Source organism: Pleuronectes platessa, chromosome 5 (assembly GCF_947347685.1).
Source record: "Pleuronectes platessa chromosome 5, fPlePla1.1, whole genome shotgun sequence".
Lineage (NCBI taxonomy): Eukaryota > Metazoa > Chordata > Actinopteri > Pleuronectiformes > Pleuronectidae > Pleuronectes > Pleuronectes platessa.
In genome coordinates this window covers 21,707,139-21,734,874 of record NC_070630.1, presented here as the reverse complement: position 1 = coordinate 21,734,874, position 27,736 = coordinate 21,707,139, and the positions used below count along the sequence as shown (strand labels likewise).

The following is a 27,736-nucleotide window of genomic DNA, read 5'->3' as shown; positions in this document are numbered from 1 at the left end:
CCTGCTGTACTGTTTCACGCGGTTGTAATTAAAACACATGCCTAAAGGAATAGGGGTAAAGTAAATGGTACGTCCTCTACATACAGTTTTGCCATTCACCCATTCACACACACATTCATACCAGGATTTAGGCGCAGCACTTTCTCTATGACACATCAAATACAAACTCCCAGTACAGTCGTTAATGGGAATTTGAGGTCCAGCATCTTGCAGAAAAAAAACTTTGGCACACAAAATGAGGTAGACGGGGATCAAACTGCCGACCTTCTGGTTGGCCCATTCTACCTCCTGAGCCACAGCAACCCATAGAGGAGAAAGATAAATGAGCTAAAAGCAAAAAGCTAAAAAATCTGCGCTAAAAATAAAAGATGATAAAACACATGACATAAAAATATCTTTAAAATAGTATGTTCAGAATCTTTAGGCTAGAGATTCGCTGGCAGGAAATCTCATAATACACCCTGACTGAAAAGACCCGGCCCTTCTATATAAGTTCAATCGAGACATTCGATAACCATATCTATCAAGAGAAAAAAAAAACGCCCCATACTTTTTTCTTGCAACCAAACCATGAGTATGCTCAGTAAGCAGCAGTTCTGGCCACAGCAGCAGCATCATAGTCAGCTTACTGGTGTGCAAGCGGCTGCTTGGGTTTCTGAGGAAGCTGCTGTGTCCCACAGGTGTAGACCTACTTACCACTAAATATGTGTGAGAGAATTAGAGAGAAGGGAGAGAGCGAGATGAAGGAGGCTCTTTTAGGACGGCCTCACACCACTTCAACACACATCAGGCACACAACCACACATACCACACAACCACACATTAAGTTCAGACTTGCTTAAAGGTTGCAGAATACGTATCATTTATGCGGGGTTGCTACATATCACAAGATTTATACAGAGATTTTTCAGTCTTATCAAACACTTAAAGGGATAGTTCACCATGACATTTTTATTCACTCCTTATCTACTAACCCCTATGCTGATGGAGAGGTGGGTAAAGTGTTTCGGTCCACAAAAAACTTTTGGAGTTTCAGAGGTCAACAGCGTTGCAGCTGTCTGTTAACCAAGACATTTAAAATTAGACTCAAAACTATTTCATTTACACAATGTTTTTTACTTAAATGTGCGAATGCATCTCGAGAGGAGGATAACAGGATAACAACGCCATTTCAAGTTGGCAGCAACGCTGTTTACCCCTGAAACTCCAAAAGTGTTTCATGGACTCAAACACTTCACCCAGCCCTCCATTGGCACAGTGGTGGGTAGATAATGAGTGCATTTTCATTTTTCAGGGAACTGTCACTTTCAAACGTGTTACAGTACAAGTGGCCCTCACCTACACATTCCATACATGGTGGTTCCTCTATCACACACCATACACACACAAAAAATGCAATGAGATGTGGCATCCTAGACAAATAATTGCTTTAAACATATGAGTATGAGTAGAATAATCACCTTTTTAAGTACATAATCTCAGAATAATACAAAGTGGGGACAGGCAATCCCTCAACACCAACATCCAGGAGCTGCAAATGTGGTTCAGGTTGTTAGCACGCAGGCAGTTTGATCAAACTGCAATCAAATAAAAGTCAGCTCTTAAGATCAACAATGCCAACACCTTTCAATCCCAAAGACAGTATAACAAAATTGACATGTCACAGCACCCTACCACTATCCAGATATGAAGCCAAAATATCCCGGATCAATCGCTGCCATCTTGCATTTTTGGAGTCTGTGCAGTTGTAACAAGGTCTAACCGCTTGACAAATTCTGCTTAAAGGCGATCTTTAAGGAAACAACCATTGACCGTACATCAGTGTGATAAGAGCTACCTAAAATGACAGAAACCATTGGACAGAAAAATGCATTATGTCCCCTTTAAATTATTCTCAGGACTTTTGCACCAACACTCAATGAATTGCTGCTGGCACCCAGGCCCCTGTTATGTCTGGTGAAGAGCAAACACTGCATTCCACTGTGAGACCCTTGTAGGTGGTGGCAGCACTGTCTCATTTTGCAGTGACTCTCTCATAACACTGTATGAGAGAATCCTGATGAGTCATATCTGGTCTTCGGTTTACTGGCTGAAGCTGAAGCAACACAGCGATCATGAGACATGACAATCAATCCCAAACAAACCAGAAACACTGCATCAGTGTGGCTGAAGAACAGGAAATGTAGAGTTTCTTTTAAACGTGTCAAATGGGATGTGTGGTTATAACTTGCCTCAGTAAATAAATCATCAAAGAGTCTTTACTACAGTTGATCTTGTTGCAGTTTTGGTACAAAGAATGTTAAAATACAGAATCAGATTAAAGTCTTGGATTTCATTTCTTTCAGATTTCAGATGTGATATTTTACAAGCTGATATGGTGAATAAATGGTTTACCTTTTGTTATGATTTTACTGTTTTTGCACTAACACAATTTAATTTCATGACACGCGGTTCTTTGTACTGTAACTTGCAACTTTACCCATGAAATCTCAGATAAATTTTCCATTTAAGTTGCCCTAACACTCAGGGTGGATAGCTTATACTTAAATTAAACTTGAAAGACACAGATGTGAACATTCTTGATTCATTACTTTGAAAAAAAAAACCTGAAACGTATGTATTTAGATTCCCTAGAGTCCTTTAGTTTCCAAAGCTTTGAATTATTGTTTCAAACCCTCAACTGAGTCAAACATGTCGATTAAAGGCTACTGGGGATTCAAAGAGAATCCTGTATAACACTAAAAGGAGCTTTTTGGGAGCAGGCAAATTTCAGTTGGAATCATGTTAGAAATCAAACCTAACGTGTTCAGACAGACGATGAAAGACCAGCCGGCCTGAGGTCTGTTGCTCAAAGTGGGAGTGATCAGAGGAAGAAAAGAGATTCCTTGCTAAAGCCCCACAGGCCGGCTGCTTACCACTCCCTCAGTGTTCATCATGACAGACCATCTCTGCTCAGTTTCATACTGATGAACAGAAGTCAGTGGCTTCAAGAAGTCACAGTCACTGCATAATCTCAAGCTGTCAACTGAATCATCCTCAGAAGCTAAATTTCTTATCAGATTTAACCTGATGTGCTACACAGAAACTGAGACCCAGAAGATTTTAATACTAGCTTTTAGAAAAGCCACAAGTAGGAAAAGTATTGAGCATCTTCTTCTGCTAGTTTTCATTCCTACATTTAAAGTTGTTTTGACTCCCAAATATAACACTAGCTCTACAGTATGGCCACAAATTATGGGCTACAAAATGACAGACCGACTTTGACGAACATGAACCATCAAAGCAGATGAAGTTAGCTTTGATGCTAACAGCAACTGCTCACTGGAAGAAAAGGACAGTAGAGTCTACTTGTGAATTAGAAAATATCAACAGGCTTACAACAAGCTGGAGTAATACTGAAAGAGGTTTGAAACTGTTAGTAACCAATAATGAGGCTCATAGATGCTAAATGTTTTATTTACAGTTGATCGCAGGTATGTTTATAGTTGTATCTAAAGGTTTTTTGAGAATTACAATTAAATCAAATGGGATTTTACATTTATATATTCACTAAACTAGTGAATCTAACTTCGATGTTGGCATGAAAAATGTCATTGTAGGGTTGATGCTAATGTGCCATCAGTAGGATAAGAAGACAGATATCAGTTCTCAGAGTAGTGTAGACATGTTGAATCTAGCTTAGCTGACAAAATGCAAGCAACAATGATCAAGCAACACTTTCAACAACTCCAACACTTATTTTGTAATAACACTAGTCCAAAGTCAAAGACAAAAACATTAAGAAATTCTTATAACTGTATTCTGTCATTAACTATTGTATATTTTGAGTTCACTTCTAAAATAAATATTTAAATGTCCAAAGAACACAATTCTAAAAGAGAAATCATTATTGTTTTGATTATAATCAAATTTAGTGTAAATGTATATAATTTCTATAGTATTAAAAATAAGGCATGTATTCCGATCTAAAATGGAATGCTGGAATAAAATACTTACTTTAAAAAAACTTCCACAATTTACATTTTTTTAATTGTACAACAAATTGTAAACTTGTTTGACTTGCAAACAAGCAATACCCCCTAAAAATGCACTATAACAAAGGTGAATCACATGAATTCTCTTAGATTAGACTGATATACTAATATCAGCACAGCCAAATCAATTAACGAGAACAGATAGTGATTGATAGTGAGCAATAGCAACCATTTGGATGATTGATGAATCATTCAGAATATTTTCACTGTGATGGGATGACATTTTAGGATTAATCAATTAACCAACAAAATAATTAGTATATGAATCAACTATAACAGTAATGGTTTGATCCAGCCTTAAACATCAGAGTTGTATTAGAAGGTCAACATCAGCCACTTGTTCCATTGTGTGTTACGCTGTTGGTTACCACTCCCTGAGTCCCTACGATAAACACAGCTGTTTCACAGCCTGACAGTCTCAACCTCTCCACCTGTGAGTATGCAGAACAGTGTGGGCTGAGAGAAGAACGGAATAAAAGGCCTTTGTAGGAAAATGCTAAATGCTGATTTTCCCCATCACTAATGAAAGAAAGATGAGAAAAAAATATAAATACAAGCTGTGAGAGCTGGTTTGTTTTAAAATAAAAGTCCGGAAGTTGTTTGCCTAACAGCTGCTTTAGCCACTCCCTCATCAAACCCTAACATCACAGTACATGCAGTCATGCACACATTTCAATCATTTTCAGGCTATATACACACTTCAGCTCAAGCACCAAGTTGTACAGATGTGTACTGTGACATGCAGTAGCTCTAAATATGTTTACAACTCAAATAACATACAGGGTCAATCTCTCATCTTTAAGACATTTATGAGAAAATTGTGAGAAACCCACTCATTCTCGCCCACAGAGATGTGAAAGCAAGTTTACCGAGAGATACTCTGTTAACAGCTCGACTCACAGAGAGACAGGAAGAGAAAGAGACAAGGCAGGGAGCAACACGCCCACGCAACACAGCACTGCGCATACTTATACATCATGCAGCACATAATGTTTAACAATTAAACTTTAACTAAATGATTACACGATGGCCTAGAGCACAACAGGTAATCATGATAAACATGTTATACAAGAGAGATTATTGTGAAGAATGGCTTGAACTTCATAGTCTAAAGAAGTATTGACAGACCCTTCTCTGAATCAGAATATAATCTATTCTGATGGCAAAAACAGACTCCCAACTGTTTGCTGCAACATATCATTTTATATGGTTCGGATTTACTATGTAAAATTATGCATCTAAATTTATTTTCTTCTAAAATGGAAAAAGCGTCTTCCAACTTATTATTCATTTATTTCTCTGTCCACACTGTAGGTTTGTACGTGTGTTTCAATATGTTTTTTTGTAGCATTTTTATATTCAAATCCCTCTTTAATCTCTAACTTCAACCATCATATAAAACGTAGGTGAGGTCAATGTATCCCTTTCAGCCTCCTCATCCTCCTGCTGTCGCTCCATATCTCCCACAGCTGGGATGGTAAGATTCACTGATTCGCACTGGTGCACTGGCATAAACGTTCACAATGTAACTGCCCCAATTACAGAAGAATGGGTGAAACTAGAGATGCATTACTTTTTTATTTATTCATGTATTCTATATATAGACTTTATTTAATCTTTTGTGAATGGGTCAAGTTTTTTATATTTTTGTCTCTTTAGGAAAAATATGTCACAAATAAAAGCAGTAATCAAAAAAATGTTGGTGTGTTTGCATATGTTCTATTAAATCAATCAATCAATCAATCAAATTTTATTTGTATAGCCCATATTCACAAATTACAATTCATCTCATAGGGCTTTAACAGGGTGTGGCATCCTCTGTCCTTAACCCTCAGCAAGAGTAAGGAAAAACTACTAAAAACCCTTTTAACGAGGCTAAATGTTCTATAGTTATAATAATACGATTATTTCATCATAAAAGATAATAAATGGTGGACAGATACTGCTTTGATTTAGAATTGATGGGATAATTAATTAATCGTTTCAATGTGGGAGAATAACTCTGTGCTCAGGACACCATTATTCTATATCTTAACATAGGAATTGTTTGGCTGCTATATTAAGGGTTGAAGTCTTGTATATCACCTTTAACATTTTAATATTTTAAACGATTATTCCATCGCTGTATGAAGTGTTATTTCCATTAACTAGTCAGTCATGCCTAGATATCCTGTATCTATAATGCAGTGGGGATTCATTGTTATCATGGAAGAGTATGACTTACTATTGAGAATGAGAATATAAACCCACTCCGATCCACATGAGAAAATATTTAGTCATTTATTTTTCACACTATGCCACCTACATATTATTCCATTGTAACCTTAAGAAAAAACTGTGACTAAAATGTCCTTTAGTGAAACAGAGATGTGTCATAAAGGCATTAGGAATAAAATACAAAAATAAAAATCATTTATTTTGCTATACTTTGGTCATTCCTATTTCATATTTAGAGCTACTAGATGTCTGACTAGCATCAGCTTCATACAGGCATCCATTAACAAGACGTTAAGGAGTATATGAAGGGTTATCTACAAAATGACCACAGAGACAAATGTCTTGGGGAATACCATTGTATATGTAAGAAAAGTAGTAACAGTTGTTGTGCAGAGGGAGCTGTGTGAAATCTGATAAACATCCTTTAGTGATGTCACTTGAGTTAATGTCGGCTGTGTCTAAAGACTAAGTCTGAAAATGAAAAAAATCTGGGGGCGTGGAGTTCCATAGAAACTAACTTGTCAGACCGTTTGTATCCTGCTCCTCACCTACACTCGAGGCTAGCCAAACAAAGCTAGATAGCCGCTAAAATAGCATAAGAACACCTGATTTCTTTTGCATTGAATAAGAACTTGACGAACATAACAAAAAAAACATAAAAACAAACTGTAGATCACTGTGACAAATCGACCGATTTGAGTGAGTGATTTATTCCCGGAGCAAAGCAACATCTCACTAAACGATCTCACATAAAACGCACGATAGCAACTCATCTGTAACCATTTTCTCATATCAGTGCAGTGGAACTGTAAACCTGCATGTTTGGAATGGGCTGTTTGCTTGGCCTGCAGCCATGCTGGTTGCAGTTTTCTTTATGAATCTGTAAAAGTGACCTTCAATAACTGAGCTACTGCAAGTTAAGACTGACTGCAAGACTCAGCCCAGAGAACCCTGAAGCCGCACCACCGCTGCTGCACTTTTCAATTGGCCCACAGACACAGACAGAAAGACAGACTGATGGAGAGAGACTTCTGGAATCAGTAAGTTGTTAGTCATCCATTTACTGGTATAGCATTGAGAATACGATTTTTGTTTGTTTTTTGTTGCAAGAGGTCAGAGGTTAACATCTCTGTATAAGATACAAGATACAAAATACAAGATACATTTATTTATCTGAAAGCACATGCACAGACACACTCATGCAATTGAGGGAAATTTGTCCTCTGCTTTTAACCCATCTGGTGCAGGACACACAGTATCTTGCTATACGCACATATTCTAGCAACAGTACCAATAAAGCACACATCGCCACTACTGCACTGTACAGGGAAAACTGTCAGGGTGTTGTGTCACCAGACAATACAGCAGGTGGATGGGGGGTGGGGGTTGGGGTCTCAGTGTAGCATGATCCAGCAACACGTGTGTCTGCGGCTGCTGCTGCCCACAGCAAGTGTTACAGTTCACATGAACATATCAGGACTGTGACTAGCATTGTAAAGGCTGCATACTTGTAGTGTGGCTTGAAGTTCAGACTGATTCTGTGAGTACGAGTTTTTAGAAGATGAGGAGGAGGACAAACAGGTAACTGCCACACACAACAAACCTGTAAGCAGCTGTCTCAACCAGTTCACTTGACAGTGATGATGGTAGCTAATATGGGTTGCTATGATCCCCTCCCTGCTTTGTCTGACAACTGCTCAACATGATTTGTTCGGCCTGCTCCCACAGATTAATGTGACATATGTGAAAACAGGCCCTGATACCACCACACCAACTGTGCCGACACCAGCTGACTCTCTCATCTCTCACATTTGCCTTTTATTACAGTCAAGACTGAGACTGTAGAGACACTTTGATTCATTGGTGGAGATGAAGCATCTATAAGACCCTTTTAACCCAAATTTATGTTCTTAAAATCTGATCAAATGAAACACATGCATGTATTTAACTTTGATAATTAAACTCTTCTGGTCTCACGCTGTTTATCAGCTGTCCAGGAACCATAAATTGGCCCACCCATGTTAAAGGAAAAACACACACACACACAAACACCACCCACTCACTGGAAGCCTCGTTCAGCTGACAGAAGTTCTGTCACTGTAGAAAATCCCATGGCTCTTTGTCCTCTGACTGCATGCATCCTCACACTTCCTGTTTACAAATCTGGCAACACACACATTTGCAAGACAGCACACAAGCCAATGACCACACACACGCACACACACACAAACACATCGATATATAAACAGGCGTATATATATATGTGAACCGAAAAGGATTTGTGAGGCAGAACACCACAGTAACCACAGAGGTAAAACAACAGGATTCTGTTCCTCTCTGGCTCATTGTTTCACTGCTTTAACACTGTCACAGTACAGGAAGACAGATAATAGAGTGGTTCCTAAACTGTTAGCAAGACTGCATGCGCAGGCCGACTGACACACATGGAGAGTACACGCTCACATGACACAGAGAGCCTGGACACACACAGAGCGCGACAAAGCCGGAGAGCTGATTTGAGCTGCTACCAGAAAAGGTCATGTCTGGGGTTATTGATATTATCATATGGAATTTATGTTTATTGTCTGATTTAGCTTGTGTTGAGTGGCTGTCGTCTGGCTGTGTTGGGAGACCCAGGGTGGCAAAACATTTGATAACACCTATATATTGGGTGATATGAACTGGCAATAATTATCATAATGATATCATTATCAAACTCTTATGACAAATAAAAGGAAAACACAAATACAAGCAAAAATTGTTGAATCTAAAAACATTTACAGCGTGAAATGTCAACATAAATAAACATGAAAAAATAAGAACAAACAATAACAAGCTCATATTGGTTGACTTTTTTGAGCCAAGTGATGAATCAGTCCGACTCATGCGCATCTGTTTGAGTTATAAGTTACCGTGACCTAAATAATTTCGTCTAATATCAACCCACTAACTGATCTTAACATGAAATAGAAAAATAACGTGGATGTTTTGAAAATAAAAATGGCCTACACTTTCTATACTACATATGCATTGGCAGATCCACTGCGTGTTTCTTCTCATACACTTTGCTTCTATAGTAAGCCAGCATTGTGCTGTGTGCGACGGATGGGGATACAAACTTCCGTCCTCACAATAATAGAACTGATAATCTTTTTCCTGTTTTACTGTACATTGTTCCATGGAGTCTCCAGCAGCTAGACAAACATACACTACACTTTAGCCCCAACTGAGACATTTTGGATTCAAGCTGCTGATATTGTGAGAATTCTAAATATGAATCGTCTTCTCTAGAACATCGCTCGTTGCCTCCTTGACAGCAATTCTTAGAGTTACATGAAAACACACTCTGAATGTTAGCAGGCACACCAGAACCATGAAGCATTATGAATAGATGAAATCATGGATGCATTCAGACTTCTGCATGGATGCTTGAGTTTAGCGCAGGGATGTAGATGCTCCACACTTTACATAATGGAAAATTTTCTACATGATATATACAATCACTGCCACAGTTTAACTTCTACATTTTTTTATTATCAATTAGCTTATACATATCTAAATTAAAGTGTCCCTAATACATCACTATAAAGTAAATAGATAGTAATGGATATGAGATAATTATGCAATCAGCTTTCAGATCGGTTCCCTATAAGCCTGGGTTTCACTACGCAATTCTCTCTGAACCGAAAAGAGACAAATTAAGACTCAACTTACAGCACTATAAGGAACTCGGTGGGCCACATTCCAACCAATGCATTCAGAGGATTGCGCTTCTGTTTTTCCTTGAAGCTATCGGGAGCTTTTCCCTAGTAGTGGCAATGGCAGATGTAAATGTGAAAACACTACTTGTCCGAAGTTGAAGAGCTGGAGTTTGAGTTGGAGGATGCAAAGAAGGCGAAGATTGAATTCCACCCTTGACTTTGGCCTTCTCTGATTGGTTTGAGGGGCAAGGTTTGCTCAGACACTTTAGAGGTGAAATTCTCTGGATTACCGCCAGGAAGTTCAAATAAGTCTTGATGGCACTTCTCAATATAACGATATTTCTAGCATATTTCCTGGTAAAAAATCTTGCTCATGCAGTCTGGGTAAAGGGTTAGTGTTGACAGCAGCAGCTAGCTGGTCCTTGTCCACTCAGTTATCTTGGCAACTCAGACACAAGTCTGTGGTCAATCAAGCCAACAGGAAGCCAACAGACAGGCTCTTCAATTTGTCAATTAAATTCACAATTATTATTTTATTAATTATTCTTAACCCCTTTGTGTGTGTCTGTACAAAATAACTGAACAACACATGGACAGATTTTCACCAAACTTGGTGGGAATATTAGTTTACTCCAGTTGATTAACTTTCAAGGAGATTGGTCAAATGTCAAAGGTCATACATTTATTTCCAAGATGTCTGCAAATGAGACAAACCAAGGCTTATATATAAATCTTAAAATGATTCCCCATCATATGACGTCATGTGATTATATGATTATTATGAACACTTCGTCATCCTTGGTTATAAATGGCATAATGACATAATTACGAAATGGCAGTATAAAAAACTTCACCATTGCCTGATTTGGGTATATACAGGGCATGTGCAGGATCCCCCCTCCGATACTTATCATTTATCATACTGACCATTTTGGCTCCAAACAAACTAGTAAATGAAAAGAGAGACTGACACAGTCTGAACAAGAACACAACATGACAAGAGCATTTTAAGCTCTTGAACGAGTCACATAGGAGTTTAGCTTTGGCTCTACAGTGAAATGACTTGTGCTTCTGGGCCAGCTCGGCCCCCAGGAAATATTTGTCGGGCTAAAACTCTAATCTCCTCAGTAATAAGAAAAGATTCAGCCCGTTTGTTAAATGAACTTTGTGTTGGTGTCTTCGAGGGAACAATAAGCGCCTTTCTCCACAGCTCATTTCTGTGTTGTTTGTCCTCACAGCTCATTAAACCTAATTTGTCCTTGTTGGAGAAAGACTACAGACGCTGGAGCCACCCAGGCCCACCCCCTGTTCACTGTTCAGACGTGTTCACTCTCTGATTCAACTCCAACTCCAAATGTTCACACACAAACACACACATACACACACACACATACCAATGGATAGCATGAGAATATCATTCATATTCCACTGTTAAAAGCTTGATATTGACCAACAGCCATTTTCCTCCCTGGCCCTTATCAACAACCAGAACCACAGCTCCACTTGTATCATCACTGGGTGGTCTGCTGCCATACTGCAACTAAGATCCGAATACTCCATATGCCTTCATGAGGTTATGTGGAAAAGCAGTAGTAGATTCACACACTGACGTTTAATAAACTCAGTGAGCAGAAGCCAATCAGACAGGTTGAGGTCGTGTGAGAGAACACACGACACAGTTTAATAATGCTGCTCCAGCACTCAACAGATCACGTACAGCTCTTAGAGAAAATGGAGAGAGATGAGGCTGAGGATGCGTCATGTAATTTATGAGAAGTGTGCACACGCCAAGACAAGCTCAAGATAATCACAGACAACAGTGGAGACCAAAGATTATTGTTCTCACAAATTAACCAATTAAAAACTGTTCCTTCATCACACCTGACTACAGCATTCATACTAGGATGGCAGCAATATCCCGGTCTCTCACTAAATACCATGCCATGAAAATCAATGATTACCATACTATGTACATTTGTTTATCACTGATATTAACCTGGCTGGCCTAATACCCCTCGGACCATCTCTACACCCCTTCCTGAGCCATACATGCTCTTCCTCAACTGCTCTTCTGGGTGTTAAGAAAGGTACAATAGAATAAAGTGTATTATTATCATTATTGGAAAAAATTGCAGTTAATCTTTCTTGCGCAACACATGCACATCTCTTCTTCTTGACTGCACACACACACACACACACACACACACACACACACACAGACATGTACACAAAATGGCTCCATGCTATAGTTGAGAAGAAAACTTTGGATCCCACTCAAACATGATCCTTCAACTTGCAGAATACCTTCCCTCTGTGCAGTTCACAACATAAGGTTTTCAACGTTAAAGCCCTGACAAAAACCTGTCAACATTTAAAAGTTGACTATAAAATGCGCTGTCAAATTTATAGAGACAGATAGAAAAACAGACAGAGAGACGGACGGATGGATGGATGGATGGTGGATGATGGATGCAGAGTACATGCGCTAAAAACACTTCTTCCCACGCAGCATATGGAAGCGTAAAAATGAACCAGAGGATCTAACATATGCTGGATGAGGGGCAGCAGTAGTGGAGCATACAAGTACATGTTTTTGTAGATTATTTATACATAAATGCTTTCTAAAACATTCAATGGAAATCATTACCACCTAACACCAAACACCTCCGTTGAGGGATTACTGAGACACACGAACAACAACAGCAAACAACAACAGCAAAATACAGTATACTGATCTCACCAGTGTACTGACGACACACCAACTCAGTCAATCACACACTTTAAGCCTTCAGTTAATACATATATTTAGTTCTACTATTATATGCTTTTATCTGTCTTTATAAATTGAAATTGAAATTAATTTTAAAAAATGTCTTTAAACTCATATCAATCCCAGATCCTCTAACCTTTGTCTACCCCACAATGTCTTCTGGTATCAACATGCAGTTGCAATATGCTACAATCTGCACACTTAAATAAAGAAGAATTTATGAGTACCTCTCCATGAAAGGCTGAACGTTTTTTCCTGTCAAGACGCAGCACTTGCTTGTTCATGCAGCTAGAGATTGAATATCATGTAACAATAAAATTGAAGCGCAGTCGTGCAGGAGCTGCGTTTTATCTCCATATCAGTCTCAGGAAACAGCAGATACATGTTATATTTGAAACTAAACTAAAATGAATTGCAATATTCTGTCTGACTTTAGGAAATATTCAATAACAGAAGCAGTAGCCACATCCAATCTGGCCTATAATTAATTGTGTCTCTCCAGATCCATTTTCCACCACAATCTTTTCAATCCAGTCATGCAGCAGGATTAGTGGAGCGCAGTGGGAGAGAGAATGGAGCAGGAAGCCGGTCCAAGATGAAGGAGTTTCCTGTCGTGTCTCAGCGGAGTGAGTGTGAGTGTGAAGGCAGACAGCAGGAGCTTGAGGAAGCTGGCTGCTGGAGTTGCTCCAGTCGCTGTATTGGCAAAGGTTCTACAGGCACAGATGGCTCAGTCATCACTGAATACACACACACACACACACACACACACACACACACACACACTCATGCAAACAGCAGCAAACATGTACCAAAAGTGAAATAGTGCCTATGAATAAACACACACACACATTCAACCATTAAATTAGGCATGAGATTAAATGCCACATAAATCTACGTTAGTTCCTGATCCCCTCAACACTGTAGTGGCCAGCTTACAAAATAAATGCCAACTGTGTTCACAGATTAGTCGGGGGTGTACTTGCTTTTAGTATCTCTGTGGGACCTAATCCAGTATAAACAGTGACTTTTTCTGGACCAGTAAACCTCATGGGTACCAAAGCTATGTTCTGATGGGGCAAAACTAAATTAAGAAAAAAACTAAGAGGGCCTGGCTAGGTAAGATGTGAATTGTGGTTAGGTTAACATCAATGCAAGGTATATTGTGTGTGTGTGTGTGTGTGTGTGTGTGTGTGTGTGTGTGTGTGTGTGTGTGTGCTTTAACAGAGCAGAGGCACAATATGCTCTCTTTCCACCAGACAGTTGCACGGTTTAAGAGTTTCAGCTTTGCACAGTAGAAATGTTTTTTTAAGAGAAGGACACATTTATATTTAAAATGTGCAGGAGAGCATGGACATGTGTTCATGAGCAGGTGCAGCAACAGTTTGATGCTGATGTTTGTAGAGAACTTGACTGCAGCTGCAGAGAGCTGATGTTTTATACAGTGAGTTTCAGCAGGGACAACCTATTGAAAATCTCCCAGTAGATGACCAGTGTATTACATTTTTACAATGAATATTTAATAAACTGGCCCACAAGGATACACATAACTTTAAAGGTTGCCCCGGCAACAACGGAGAGGCTGACTCACGTTTTGGAACAGCGCTGCACAGATGGGCCCAATGTCATATCATTATTGATTTCCAAGCAAGCAGATATGTGGTGTTATCTTTTGTAATTTCATTGGGATTCTTTTTTGTTTTGTTATTTAAAAAAAATTTGAATATGCTATGGTCTGGTGGGGATTCCTGTTGGAATGGCAGCTCATCAAGCTTGTACAACTATAAATGACAACCTTGCCTTATAACAAGTCACACCTGGGGGTGACTAACTTTCTATTCCACACAGGTTTGAACGCAATGGTGATGCGTTGATTGCAGTTATACCCACAGACTTAGCTGCAGGTCAGGTGTGAAGGGTATTAAAATGACCCTTTCTGATTAATAGCGAAGGGATTTGGGTGGGTGAAATGGGCAAATTGGACAAGTCATCACTGGAAAATTTGCTTTCTTTGAGGAGAAAAAAGGCCGCTCATTTTTTTATCTTTGGAATGTTCATGCGGGTGCCTCGTTAAATTAGCATCTCTCTGTCAGAGGTATGAGCATTTGTAATGCTTCATTTTGGGCTGTGGTACATCGGGCGGATTTGTGGAATCGTGGATTGTTGCTAATGTTAGTGTCTGCTTATATTGTCTATATTGCGTATACTATCAAAGTCCAGAGCCGAGAAGACAGTAGGAGTTGGGTGCTTTACAGAGGGAGGAAGAGGACAGCTGTCAATCCCAGCAGCCCCCAGGCCAAATATGAAGCCTGCTCCAGACACAGCAGCTGTAGGCAGGCAGCTGTCCTAAGAGCGGCTAACTGAGGTTTGACAGACACATGGGACTGATATCAGACATTTATTAAGCATCAGTCAACTCCATTTACCACACATTGCTGTATGTCATTTCATTATATGTGTGTTGATATCAACCTCTTTAAACAATACATTTTTTTAAACAGAACAAAACAAATCTGAGTTCTTGAAATATTGCAAAAATGTAAAGAAAAAGTGACAAAGTTCAGGGGAAACAGATTTACCAGCAGATTATTGATGACATTCAATAAGCCCATGACTCTAGCGTCCAGTGAAACCTCCACCTCGATGAAAAAATAATTTAAAAAGTCACATTTCCTGAATTTTCCTCCACATTCAGTTGATTCAGGTTTGACTGAACATAGGCCCTCTGGTTCTAAGAGTCAAACACAGAAGAAATTAAGAAGTGCCAGTTGAACACTGTGGGTCCCTACTAACCTCTACGCACAAGATCTTGCAAGGCATGAAAGACAATTTTAAACAAACTTTTATAAGTAGATGTTTTCCTTTTTGGGAATTGGATTTAATTGCAGGTACTTTGTAATGCAAACCCTGCAGTGCCACTACCTTGCATTTCAAAGTGTCTTTTGGGGATATTTGAGTAATGGCTCCATAATCTGATAGCGCTGTCTCTTTCCTTGCTTCCGGACACAGCTTCAAATGAACCATGATATGATCACCAAGCTGCAGTGGAAGTGCAGTAGTGACCGAAGGAAGCTAAATCCAGACAGTGATGCACCTCTCCTGTTTCAGGAAGGAGACTAATGACATTTATATGACCTTGTTAGGAGCTCCCTGCTGAGCCAGACATATAATGATGACTGAGCAAATGAAATAATAGGTATAATGTTATGACTTTACAACCTACTTCAAACAGTCCCAAAGAGCTGAAACAAATTTGTGAAGGCAGAATAGAAATGTTCTGGGGGGGGAAATCGTATTCATCTGCATTTCAAAGATACAGGGATTTAAAAAAAAGGGAGTGATTCAATAATTCATGAGAGTTGCTAACTCCGCAGCACTTCAGTTTTCCCAAAGCTGGGATATTCTATATGCGACTCTCAGATGTACCAGAGGAGAACCCACATACTGTATGTGGACATTTTCTTTTCCTCTTTCAAATCAGCAAATTTGCAACGCTTGAGCTGAGCTATACAGAAAACACATTTCCTCTGTGGACAGCTGTTGTGAAATGGTAGAAAATACATCAAATCAGCACAGGGGAGGCGCAGTGCAAAGATGGCACACACAGTTAGTGTATACAGGTTGAGTGTTCATCTGGCACAATGTTTTTAGATGCACCTCTGAGCTGCAAAGGATACACAAGTTGTGCATTACAGCTCTGTTTGACACTGCACAGTTTTACGACCAGTCTGGCAGTTTATCTACACAGGAAGTGAGTGGGTGACCATGTGACAGAGCTTAGGAACTTAAATCGTGCTTCATGAACTAAATAAACAACTACATATTGAGCTTAAATAAAGCTGCATAAACAGTATCACGAAGGTCACACATTTTCTTCTGAAGCTCTAAAACCTTAGGTGAATAAATACTGCATTGGTACATTTACGCAATGCGCTGCAATGCCGATTCAGTCAAGTGTTCACTGCTTTAAAGAGCTACGAGGCACTCTTTGTGTTACTTAGGGTTACAAAGCCTATTTTGGATATCCTCTATTCTGGTGGGTGTACAAGAGAAGATGGCAAAGTTTCAGAGAACTAACTTGAATTATTAAGCTAAAACTTTGTATCTCAAAACAATGATCCCATCATACTAACGAGACAGAGTGGAGATAGTGTGGAGAAAAAAGAAAAAAATCCATCACTCCTTCTCTGTTTTATTTTAATGTTTATCTGTCCGTCTAATTATACCTTGTGCAAATAAAAAAAAACAGAAATACAGACACAATTAAATCCTGATGATTTGTCTAAAAGTGATCTAGCCTGACGTTGTCAGACTCACAATTCTAGTCAGAATGTGAGTCTGATACCGCTCCATTGGGCTGTGATTATGGGGCGTGTTTCAACCGAACCAGAAAAAAAAAAGCCTCTTGTCTCAATTGGATAGACCTACAACCACAGCGATCGTTTCGGCGTCGAGTCTATTTTTTGCGCTCGCCTCTGCGTTCTCTGTTCCTCTTTCAAAATGAATGCGCTGTCGATGTCTTCTAAAACAGACTCAAATGCAGCATCTACACATCTCAGCTCTCCAGCGGCAGGCATTCAACCTAAGCGCACTTTGATGACGTGGTTGATTAAGTTACCGTTGATCATCTGTCCATCATCGTATAAAGCCCGCCCTGACAATCTGATTGGCCCAGTCGATTTCGTACCGGGCATAATTTCTCCCCAACGGAGCGACTCCAGACCGAACTTCCCGACCTCAAATGTTGTGGGCGGGGCTAAGTTCGTCTGGCATCCAGGCTAAAAGTGATCTGGAGATGACATATCCCCCGGCACAAATGATACTCTAAGATCAGATGTCTTGGTGGTTTTACACCTGAAGTCGTAATATTTCCCCCATGAAACCTAAAACAACAAATGACACCACTTCAATACCCGGTTAATATAATAATGAACCTACATTTCATTGTACAGTGGTCTGTGCATCTGAGGTTAAACATCCATATACTTTACTGCACACTACTATTGGACCAATGTATAAATTATTTTCATAAACAAAAACACTGATACTATCAGTAGGTGTTTTAGGTCCAAACAACATTTTGACTATTATATATTAACAGCAATCCGCATATGAATGCAGATCAATTAAAGAGCTGATAGTCTATGCTTTTCGGTCAATGAGTTCCGTCTCTTTTTCTCTGCATTCCGACTATTTACCTGCGGGCAACCAAAGCCTGCTCATTCATTATCGGTCAAACTAGAAATAAAAACCAGACAGCCCCGCAAGCTTGTGCCTTGCCTCTCAATCCTGTTTATTTTATCAGTCCACTTGTCTAAACAGGCAACTTAACATGCTCCTTGTCAATTTTGCTGCATTTTTTACGCCATAACTACAGAGACTTTGCAGTGGCCTCTGAGCACTTCCAAGGTTACGTTCAACTCAATACAGTCTCTGTAACTGCTCTTGTGTAATGCACACAGAGCACTGGAGCTGCTGCGCTAATTGCTGCAGTGTGAGACACAGTGTGAGAAGTTCACAGACATGATTATATCTCCATAACATTATCTTCACCTACAAGTACGTGTCTCTTCTCTTCAACAAGGACCACAGTGGAAATACTGGGCATCTTCTCATGTGTAATAAACAAATATAACCAAATTCTAAATCTAAAACCTAAAACTCAGATCAGATTGAACTGAAATTATCTTATAAATTGTCAATGATTCACCCTCTCTCATCAATCTGTGCCAACGGGCGGCAACATTTAAGCAGCCTGCAGGCTATTTTTGTAAAAAAAAGCATGACTCTGTTTGTTTCATGTATAATTGATCATTACGTTATAGGAATTATTCGACCTGCACAAGACTATCATTTAGAGAGTCAGAGAGATGCACCTTGTGATTCGCTGGAAGCCTTTTTTCTCCAGAGAGATGAATAATGTGTGCATCGATTTTGTCTTAATAGGTATTTAACCTGCAGTGGACGTTCAGCAGACCTGAAGTCATTTCCTGGCTCGTTGATGATGGCAATGCCAAGTGTTAATAATGGAAAGATTTTTTTTTTTATCAGAATTATGTAACAATTATGTAACAATAACTGACAGGTTTTGTGAATTTTACAGCCAACTAATTAAGTCACAATTCAACTGAAATCAAATGTTAAAGTAAGACAATTAAGTTTATTATTCAGGGTTCCCTGAAGTTTATTTATTCTTGTCTTGGTGGACGGTCTTCTTAAATGGCACAATATAACTGTTAACAAGAATCATCACTATCAGTGTCTCAACCCTGACACATTGGGAGCACCCAACAAAATGTTAAATCTAATTATCTTTCTAAGTTTCTTTTAGGAAGATCTGAAGATCTACTATTAGAGCTACTTTATATACTAATCTGTAGATCTGATTTCTTTCAGAATTGGTTCAAACTAAGAACAAAATATATTAAATTTGTTTGAGCATCATTTCTGAAAATGCATGACAGCGTTTCTATTTGGTCTTTGATGAACATGCCTTATGAAGAATTAGGAAGAACTCGATGTTCGCTGTTCCACTTGCAGAAAATGTTAATATTAGGAGGCATGGGGGTTAAAGAAGTTTGACTTGATAAAATAAACAGTATTTTCAAAAGTTCCTTTAGAGTTGTGATGGGAATTTCGTCTCTTTGAAGGGAGCTTTGTTTCTTTCCAAGGCTGAATTTTTTTCCCAGTAGGGGAGAGCGGGGTAATGTGGGACATTTTTTACATTTGCTCCCCTCTAGGCGAGCTAAAATGATATATCAGAAAAAATTTACACATTTCCCATTAATTCAGGATGTCTCTTAGCAATGGAAATGATCAGAATGTCTTCAAGACAAAGGACGGCGAAAATATGATTGTTTTAAAAAAAGTGGTCTTGTGTCCCACTTTACCCCGTAGCCGGGGTAAAGTGAGACACTTTCTTTTTTAACTTTAAAACTACCATAACAACACATGTTGTAATAGTTAAAATCCTGACAGCTAGATTGACAACCACTAATATCGGACTAGTAACAGAATCATGGGGATTGGTCAATTAAGCACATTTATGATTATTATGATTCATGTGATCTCTTGCACACCCTAGCTTACCTGCACATTGTTTCTCTGTCCAATTGGCAGGAACAGGGATATTGTTTTTCTCTGCGTAATCAAATGCCAGTTCACGGCACTTAACTGGAGCAAGGCCATGGAACTGGTCAGCTAGTTGTTTCAAGTGTTTGGCAAGCTCCTCCTCCATCTCATCTGTGAATATTCTCTTTACCTCAGCTACTGTACCCCAGGCTACTGATTTTACTTCCCCTTTCTCTTTTTTCTTTATGAATCTTTTGAGGGTTGTCTTATCAATATTTCTATCCCTTCCAGCTTTTCTTAAGGACTTCTTTCCTTGCATGACCTCAGCGGCTGCACTCTCCATCTCTGCGAGGGGTGTTTGGCCCCAGGTTGTCTTCCTGGTGTATAGTTTCTTGGCATGATGGCTTTTCTACAATGTTTATGACATTAAAAATAAAACATATATAATGTAATATAACACTAAAATATGTTTAAGACTAAACTTGACTTGTGCTTCATGGTGGGGTAAAGTGAGACACTGTCCCACTTTACCCAACAGCATTTGTCCCACTTTACCCCGAAGCCACAATTTTTCTTTTTCTTTTAGCAATTCAGGGTAATCTTCAGCTAGCATCAATCACATGGTTTTATATGTTGGAAGTTCACCAACATGTATGATATAACTTTTCCTACCTGATTCAATTTGTTTTGACACAACAGTTGATTAAGTTCAAAGCAAGAAAATGTACTTTTACATGCAAAAAACACATTTGTGTGAAAAAACATACTTTCAACAGCACCAGCACCAACTTCTCCTTCAGGGCAAGGGGGGAATGGGAGGGGCTTGAAAACATAATGGTCAAATGACCACAAATGTGTTCCGTTGCCTAGATACAGGGGGTTTCTCGCATTACCCGATGTCCCACATTACCCCGCTCTCCCCTACGACCCTGTGTAAAGGGGAATTAATTTAGGGCCGGCAGTGAGCACAACAATAAATAATATGAAACTGACTTTGTTTCCATAATTTGTCACAAATAGCACTTGAATATCATAGATTTTCCCAAATGTAACTTCGCCATTCAGAAACTTTCAGTAGTCTATACTTTTTAATACTCTCTGCTACGTACACATTTTGGTCAATTCTCAAAACTTTATCTGCTTCAACACCCAGTCCTGGTTGTATATAATGTCAATATCAATTGTCAAAGTTAAAACAGCTGTTTGTATTCCTACCAAAATTGCATTGTTAATTACCCATGTGTACTGATATCACTTAATTCCATTATATAAAAGTTATCTAATGTGAACACTGGCAGCCATACAAGGGGGTGCCCCAAAGAAACATCAGAGACATGTTATCCTTCTACACAACAGAACCAGGACAACTGAAGTTGGTCAGGAAATTAAGTGGGTCAACCTCGAGACAGAAAAAAAAAGAGAGACAGAGACAGCCAGCTAGAGAAAGGGGATTAATAAGTGGCCGTGTCCAGGCCAAGTAGTCGTGGGCTGATATAAAAGAGGTTGTGGCTTCCCTGCGGGAGTGTGTTCTAGGCCAGACTGCTAGATGGCCTGCCTGGTGGCCTGTCGCCGTCTGCTGTGTCCATTCAGCAAACCACAGCACACTTTCAAACACTTATGGACTCTTGACAAGTGACATCTGTCTGGGTGAAGGGGTGGAGAGGCCTCCAATGCTGAGTGTATGAAGTACAGAAAAAGAGAAGTCCTGTAATACTTCCTCACCAAATTCAAATAATACGGAAAAAAATTGCTTTGCATAATTTCGCTAATTAATGTGACACAACCCTGATTCCACCATAGCAGATGAAAGCTTTTCCATCTGCTGTTCTGACCAACATGAGTCAGAGAGGTTATTCCTTGGAAAATGCTCTTATACACACAGGAAGTGATGTTTTTTACATGAATGGATACTGAAGAATTGACTTACAAATAGCTGGTTACTTTAGAAATAGCAACACTTGTGTATATGCCAGGCAATCAATGATAAGGAATTCCAGTGAAGAAATGCCAAAGATATAGCAACTTAAAGACAGCATTGTAATTACATAGTGAGTACATCAGAGAGGATTTACATTATATTATTTCTCATTTGTAAAATGTATCACACAGTTTACAATTGTAAAATGTATCACAATGTAAGCATTGAAAGTTCTTATTTTTCGGGCAGAATGACATCATTGCAGTTGTCATTATTAGACCAGCAACAATTCAAATCAAAAAAATTTAGTTACTTCTTCAGCAAAACTGCCAAATATTCCCGGATTCTAGCTGCGCAAATATTGAAAACATCACCTTGGTTTGTGAGGAAATATAACAGCATTTCACTATTTTCTGGCATTTTATTGAGAAAACAATAAATCAATGAACTAAGGAAAAAAAACAGCGCTAAAAGTAAAATGGTATACTATATTACATACATGGGTAAACACAGTCTCCCATCATTATTGGATACATTAGGCAGCTGTTTACAGCGGAAACCTCTGATAAATCCATCGCACACCATCTGTTCTGTATCAAAGAGTAAATTTGGAGCTTCATCCCTTAGTCTGAATAAAAGTTACTTGTTGTTGCTGTATCTGCTGGATGTGTGATTGTTTCTGAACATATTTGCAAAATAACCCTATAACAATAAAAATATGTACGCAATGTAATATGTTGTGTTTTCAACTTATTCGGCTGATTCCGGAAAAACTAGTTTCAGCTTTAAAAAAAGCCTCTCAACAGGTGCAAAGTATTTACATCTAAGGTTACTAACTTTATTATGTTGGTTCTACCGAGTACTGACTTGTACTGAGTTAACTGTGGCAATATTATGGAATGCATTCTATTTACAGGGAAAGATTAGAATACAAAAAGTACAGTATTGCTAATGACATAACAGGAAATGCAAGTATACACCTACAGAGAGGATAAGCTACCATTAAGAGATATCGTTTCGAGTTCTGAATTCCAGGTATGAAAAGGATCCATTCAGATGTGAACGGTACCTAACTCTTAAGTGAGGTAGTTAACATTAGCAGTTGAACCTGACAACAGAACACAAAATACCACTGCATGTTTGTATGTTACGGACACGATCCCCTATTGCTGCTGTTACATTAGTATCATGTACTGCCCCAGACTCATGTTTTACCTCACTGTCTCAGTCCATTCAGTCAGTCAGTAACCTATAATCATTGCCAGGAATCCATTCAAGGATTAACCAGCGACAGAGCTGACACTAGGGCTGAACGATTAATTGCATTTGCGATAAAATCGCGATATGATAAAACGCGATTTTCTAATTGCAACGTGCGCGATTAAAACGTGCGAAAGAGAGTAGGGCACTGGGCTGCTGTCCTCACCCGCAGCAAGAATGCCGCGGGACCACAAAACTCCTCTGATCAAGAAGATAACGAACCAAGCCTGCATCACCTACAGGGTCCTAAAGTCTTCGGACGTGGCGGACTCACAGAGCGAGCTCATCCCGCTGCTGACCGCGTTGCGGGCGGCGGACCTGAAAATCGCTCCCCGGAAAAGCAAGCCGTGCTCCAGAGCCCCACGGTCACCTACATGCACATCTGCGAGACGGAGGTGTTCAGCATAGGGGTGTTCCTGCTGAGGCCCGGCCCTTCCATACCGCTGCACGACCACCCGGACATGAACGGGAATCTACGGAGCTGCTGATCCGCAAGCTGCCCTTCCAGCGCATCCAGCTGGCCCGCCGCATCCGCGGACACAGAGCTTAAACTGCTGCTGCTCCACTGACTATAACAACGCCGCATTCCAACACTTATAAAATACAATTAAATGTGGAAGTAATCCAAGTATTCAGAATACATATATAGAATATAGTATCCTTCCCAACACTGGAAATGTTACTGACTTGAGAGCAGTAAGACTATAATTTATAAAAATGTTTTTCTCGAGACGGTCAATTTTGCACACAGGTTATAAAAAGTGAATGCCTTGTGTTTATACTTACAATGACTTTGATTAAATTACTTAAATGCACACTGATTTGTTGTTCTTGTTTCTGTAATGAGCCGTTAAATTAAAATGTGGGAAAGAATATTGTACAGTAAATGTATCTAATATTGTGTTGGTCATATTTAAATCATTCATTATGGGTTTTTTGGGGGGAAAAAGAAGATAAAATAAAAAAATCGCATATTAAATCGCAATCGCAATATTTGGAAAAAAAATCGCAATTAGATTATTTTCCCAAATCGTTCAGCCCTAGCTGACACTATCGACCTCTACTTCATGAACAGATGTGATTTAAGCAAGTCCTCATTTCTTTCTCTGACAGACAACCGACCACAGAACATTTGTGAATACATCACCCGCGGATATCCCATCAGACTAAAAGATCCGTCCAGTTGTACTCTGGTGCTGCGTGTAAGCTTGTAGTGTGACCTGCTGCTTTCCTGGTTGGTGGTATACAGTAGACAGTAGTGTTGTGTTTACAGTGAGAGGCTGTAGCCGACAGGACAGATATGAACTCACTGATCTGGAGAGGCGAATAGACAGTCCCTCCATTCAGCAGCAGCAGAGGACACTGGGTGATTCCCCGCCACACACACACAAACAAACACACACACACTTACACACATGTTTGTACAGCTATCTTAGTGAGGACACTTACTGGCATAATGCATTCCCCAGCCCCTTATCAGAACCCTAACCATCCAAACTAAATACCTAACCCTTAACCTATCCTAAACCTAATTCTAAACCTAACCCTCGAACAAAGTCTTAACCCCCAAACAAAGTGAGGACCGGCCGAAATGTCCTCACTTTGCCAAAAAAAAAAAAAGTCCTCACTCCCACTCGATCTGGTCCTCACAATGATAGCTGTACAAGAGCACACATACACACAAGGAGTGTAATAGAGGACTTTTGGGGACTTTAAATAGACTGACATTAGTTTCCAGGAGACTTGCCCTAACCCTAACTCTGACCCCACAAAAAATCTGCTGTTTTCCAATTGGGTAAATCCCTTCTGTCCCCATATAACTGGACCCCAAAGGTAGCCTGTGACACACACACACACACACACACACACACACACACACACACACACACACACACACACACACACACACACACAACACACACACAGATAGTCATGACTTCATGACTCCTGACTCCAGTTTTCTGAACAGCTCACATATGACAGCTCGTCATGAACATGGCTGAAACGTTGACACAGGTTCCAACTCATTTGACTGAACTGAGTTAGCAAACATAAAACACTCATCCAAACAAAGTGTATTTTTCAACAAAGTTAATTTTGAGAACCGCAACTTCAACTGAGCCACAGAAAGTCACACACATTAGAAATGTGGGTGTGTTTTCCTGGAGTTTGATGCTAACTCCTCCACTTCTGTTAACTTTGACTGCTCCGTTCCTGACAGCTCCACGGCTCTTCTCTATTCTTGAATGAATCTAAATCTGCTCCAACACACTAAACTGTATATTTACTGTGTATGAATATACAGCTGTGTTGTCGGACGGCAGCGGCTAGCGACACGGGGAAATAGCGAGTGTAGACGAGGGATGCTGCGTTTGACCCGTCCGTTAACTGCCACCACAACAGACCCGCTCCCCTGCGCTCAGCCGCCCGCCATGTCCAAGTCAGGTCTCCGTACCCGCTGTGTCGTGCATGTCATCTTCCAAACACACACACACACACACACACACACACACACACACACACACACACACACACACACACACACACACACACACACACACGCTTGTATGTAACATGTCCGTGCGTTTCGGTCAGGCTACTCACGCCCTTGGTCTGGGGAAGCCCATGGACAACAGCACGTCAAGGTTGGAATTGCATTTCACTGAGCCCGGTCGGTTCTGCCGGAGCCTCCGCGGGAGGATCTTACTGTACAGGTCGTCTTTGGCAGCCATGGTCCAGCGGGTCGCCCGAGCCCCAACACCGACAGTCCAAGCACCAGAGCGACCTCCGGCTAGTCCATCACATTCAGCGGGTCCGCATGAGTGGAGGAGAGAGCGGCTGTGAGCGGCCGAGGCAGAGCCCCTCTACTCCGCCCACTGGAGGAACAGCGAATGAGATCCACTGGTTCACTCAACCTAAGCGCGGTTACACATGTAGATCAGGTCTGAGGGGAAGCTGCTAATATGTTCTATTCTCCAGAGTGGCCAGGTGGGTTCATCCTCTACAATCCGAAACATGTAATAATTCAGAGGCAGGGGCGGCTCCTGGTACAGGCGACATAGGCGGTTGCCTAGGGCGCAAAATGACGAGAGGGCGGCACATAATCTCCTGTGGGGGGTGGCGGCTACAGCTTTGCGTAGGTCAGTCACCTGTGAAGACCAACATCATTTACCCCTGAACCAGCGCGGAGAAATGCGCTCCCTGGGACACAGGGATGAGGCAGCCCCACGCCACTACGCTGCCAGGACACCAGTGGACACAGGAGCTGGGTCCGAACTCATGGGTGCGGATGAGGGGGATTTTTATTAGGTCGAAACAACTGTTGTGTCCCTAACATTTCAAAAGAGAGATTCGCCATCTCGACTCTATTCAGAGAATCTTTTGAAATGGAACCGCGCTGTTTGACTCATTACGGTAAAGCAGGGGCGTCGTTAGGCCTGTTTTAGGGGGGCTGAAGCCCCCCTAAAATGTTCTTCACCCCCCTCAGGTAAAAACTATTGTTTTACACATGTTAGAGTTATTTATAACTCTAACATGCTACATATGTAAGTGCGTTTCTGGTTTGTATATTTTCTCCCCCTTCAAATTACAATCCAATAGCCTCTCATCATACTTAACAATAAAAGACCAGGCACTAGGACCTTGGGGAGTCTGCATCGCTGCTGCGCTGGCTTTCTCACTCTGCCAAGTAAGGTATCTCATCAAGACAGCAGGATTACAGCCAAGGAGTTTAGCTCATAGTAAATGATGCACGGAGTGAAATTGTAAGTACAGGTAGTTACAGAATGTGGCTATCTGTAGTTGTTAACGATTGTTACCTGCTTCAATTTAGGTTTACTTGAGGCAAATGAAAGGGAATATTGTAATGAGCTATGTTAACACTAAGCTAGCTAGCTAGCTATTTTGTTAGAAAATGTCTCCAGTGAGCAAGAGTGTGAACGAGCAAATTTGAAATGTAAGAAATAACTATCGACAGCTCTCTATTCTTTGCATTAAGACCTATCTCTAGTATTTTAAAACAATAATATCAGTGCCTATAAAATGTTGTTTATAATCATATTTGTGTTGTCAAATTTCACAGTGACCCTGAAATTCTGTCTTTTCTGTTATCTTATACTGAATGAATGCAAGCAAAGATACAGAGAAAAATCACACTTTTTCTGATTGAGCCAATCTATGAACTGTATGAAACATGGATATCCGCTGCGAGCGCAAACATTCAGCATCCTTAGGGCTAAGCCCCCCCTTTCTTTCAATCCTAGAAACGCCCCTGCGGTAAAGCCAGCTTTGTAACTTTAATTTCACAATTCGATCTTCAAACACATTTCACGCAGTCTTTTTAGTTTGTTCTATTTTTATTCATTTATCACCCAACAATTTGCAGGCACTTTTCAAAACTGAATTCAACACTATGTCCAGTCTTCCTGGGGATAACGGTGCATATTTTCGAACGATAGAAGTCTTATAAAGTAGTTCAGTTTACAGTTTACAAAAAAATATATATATTAAAAAAATTTAATATAATTTAATTTAATTTAAATTAAATATAAAAAATTTAATTTAATTAAATGGGGGGGGAAAAAATGCGCACGCACATCCTGCGCAGAAGCCCACTGCGCACATCCTGCGCAGAAGCCCATTGCGCACATCCTGCGCAGAACCGAACTGCGCACATCCTGCGCAGAAGCCCATTGCGGACATCCTGCGTAGTGGGCGCAGGAATTGCGCGCCGTTTTCAATTTTTTTTTAATTTAATTAAAATATATAT

At 40.1% G+C, this 27,736-nt stretch overlaps 1 protein-coding gene across 1 annotated transcript in view; it reads right to left on the bottom strand.

Annotated features, from left to right (window-relative positions):
• Nucleotides 1-25,774, bottom strand: part of ubash3bb (ubiquitin associated and SH3 domain containing Bb) — a 41,698-nt gene extending 15,924 nt beyond the window's left edge. Inside the window, exon 1 of the mRNA XM_053423442.1 lies at nucleotides 25,573-25,774. Coding sequence (XP_053279417.1) covers nucleotides 25,573-25,700 — 128 coding nt within the window. The 5' untranslated portion in view covers nucleotides 25,701-25,774. The remainder of the gene's footprint in view (nucleotides 1-25,572) is intronic.
• Nucleotides 25,775-27,736: the final 1,962 nt, after the last annotated feature.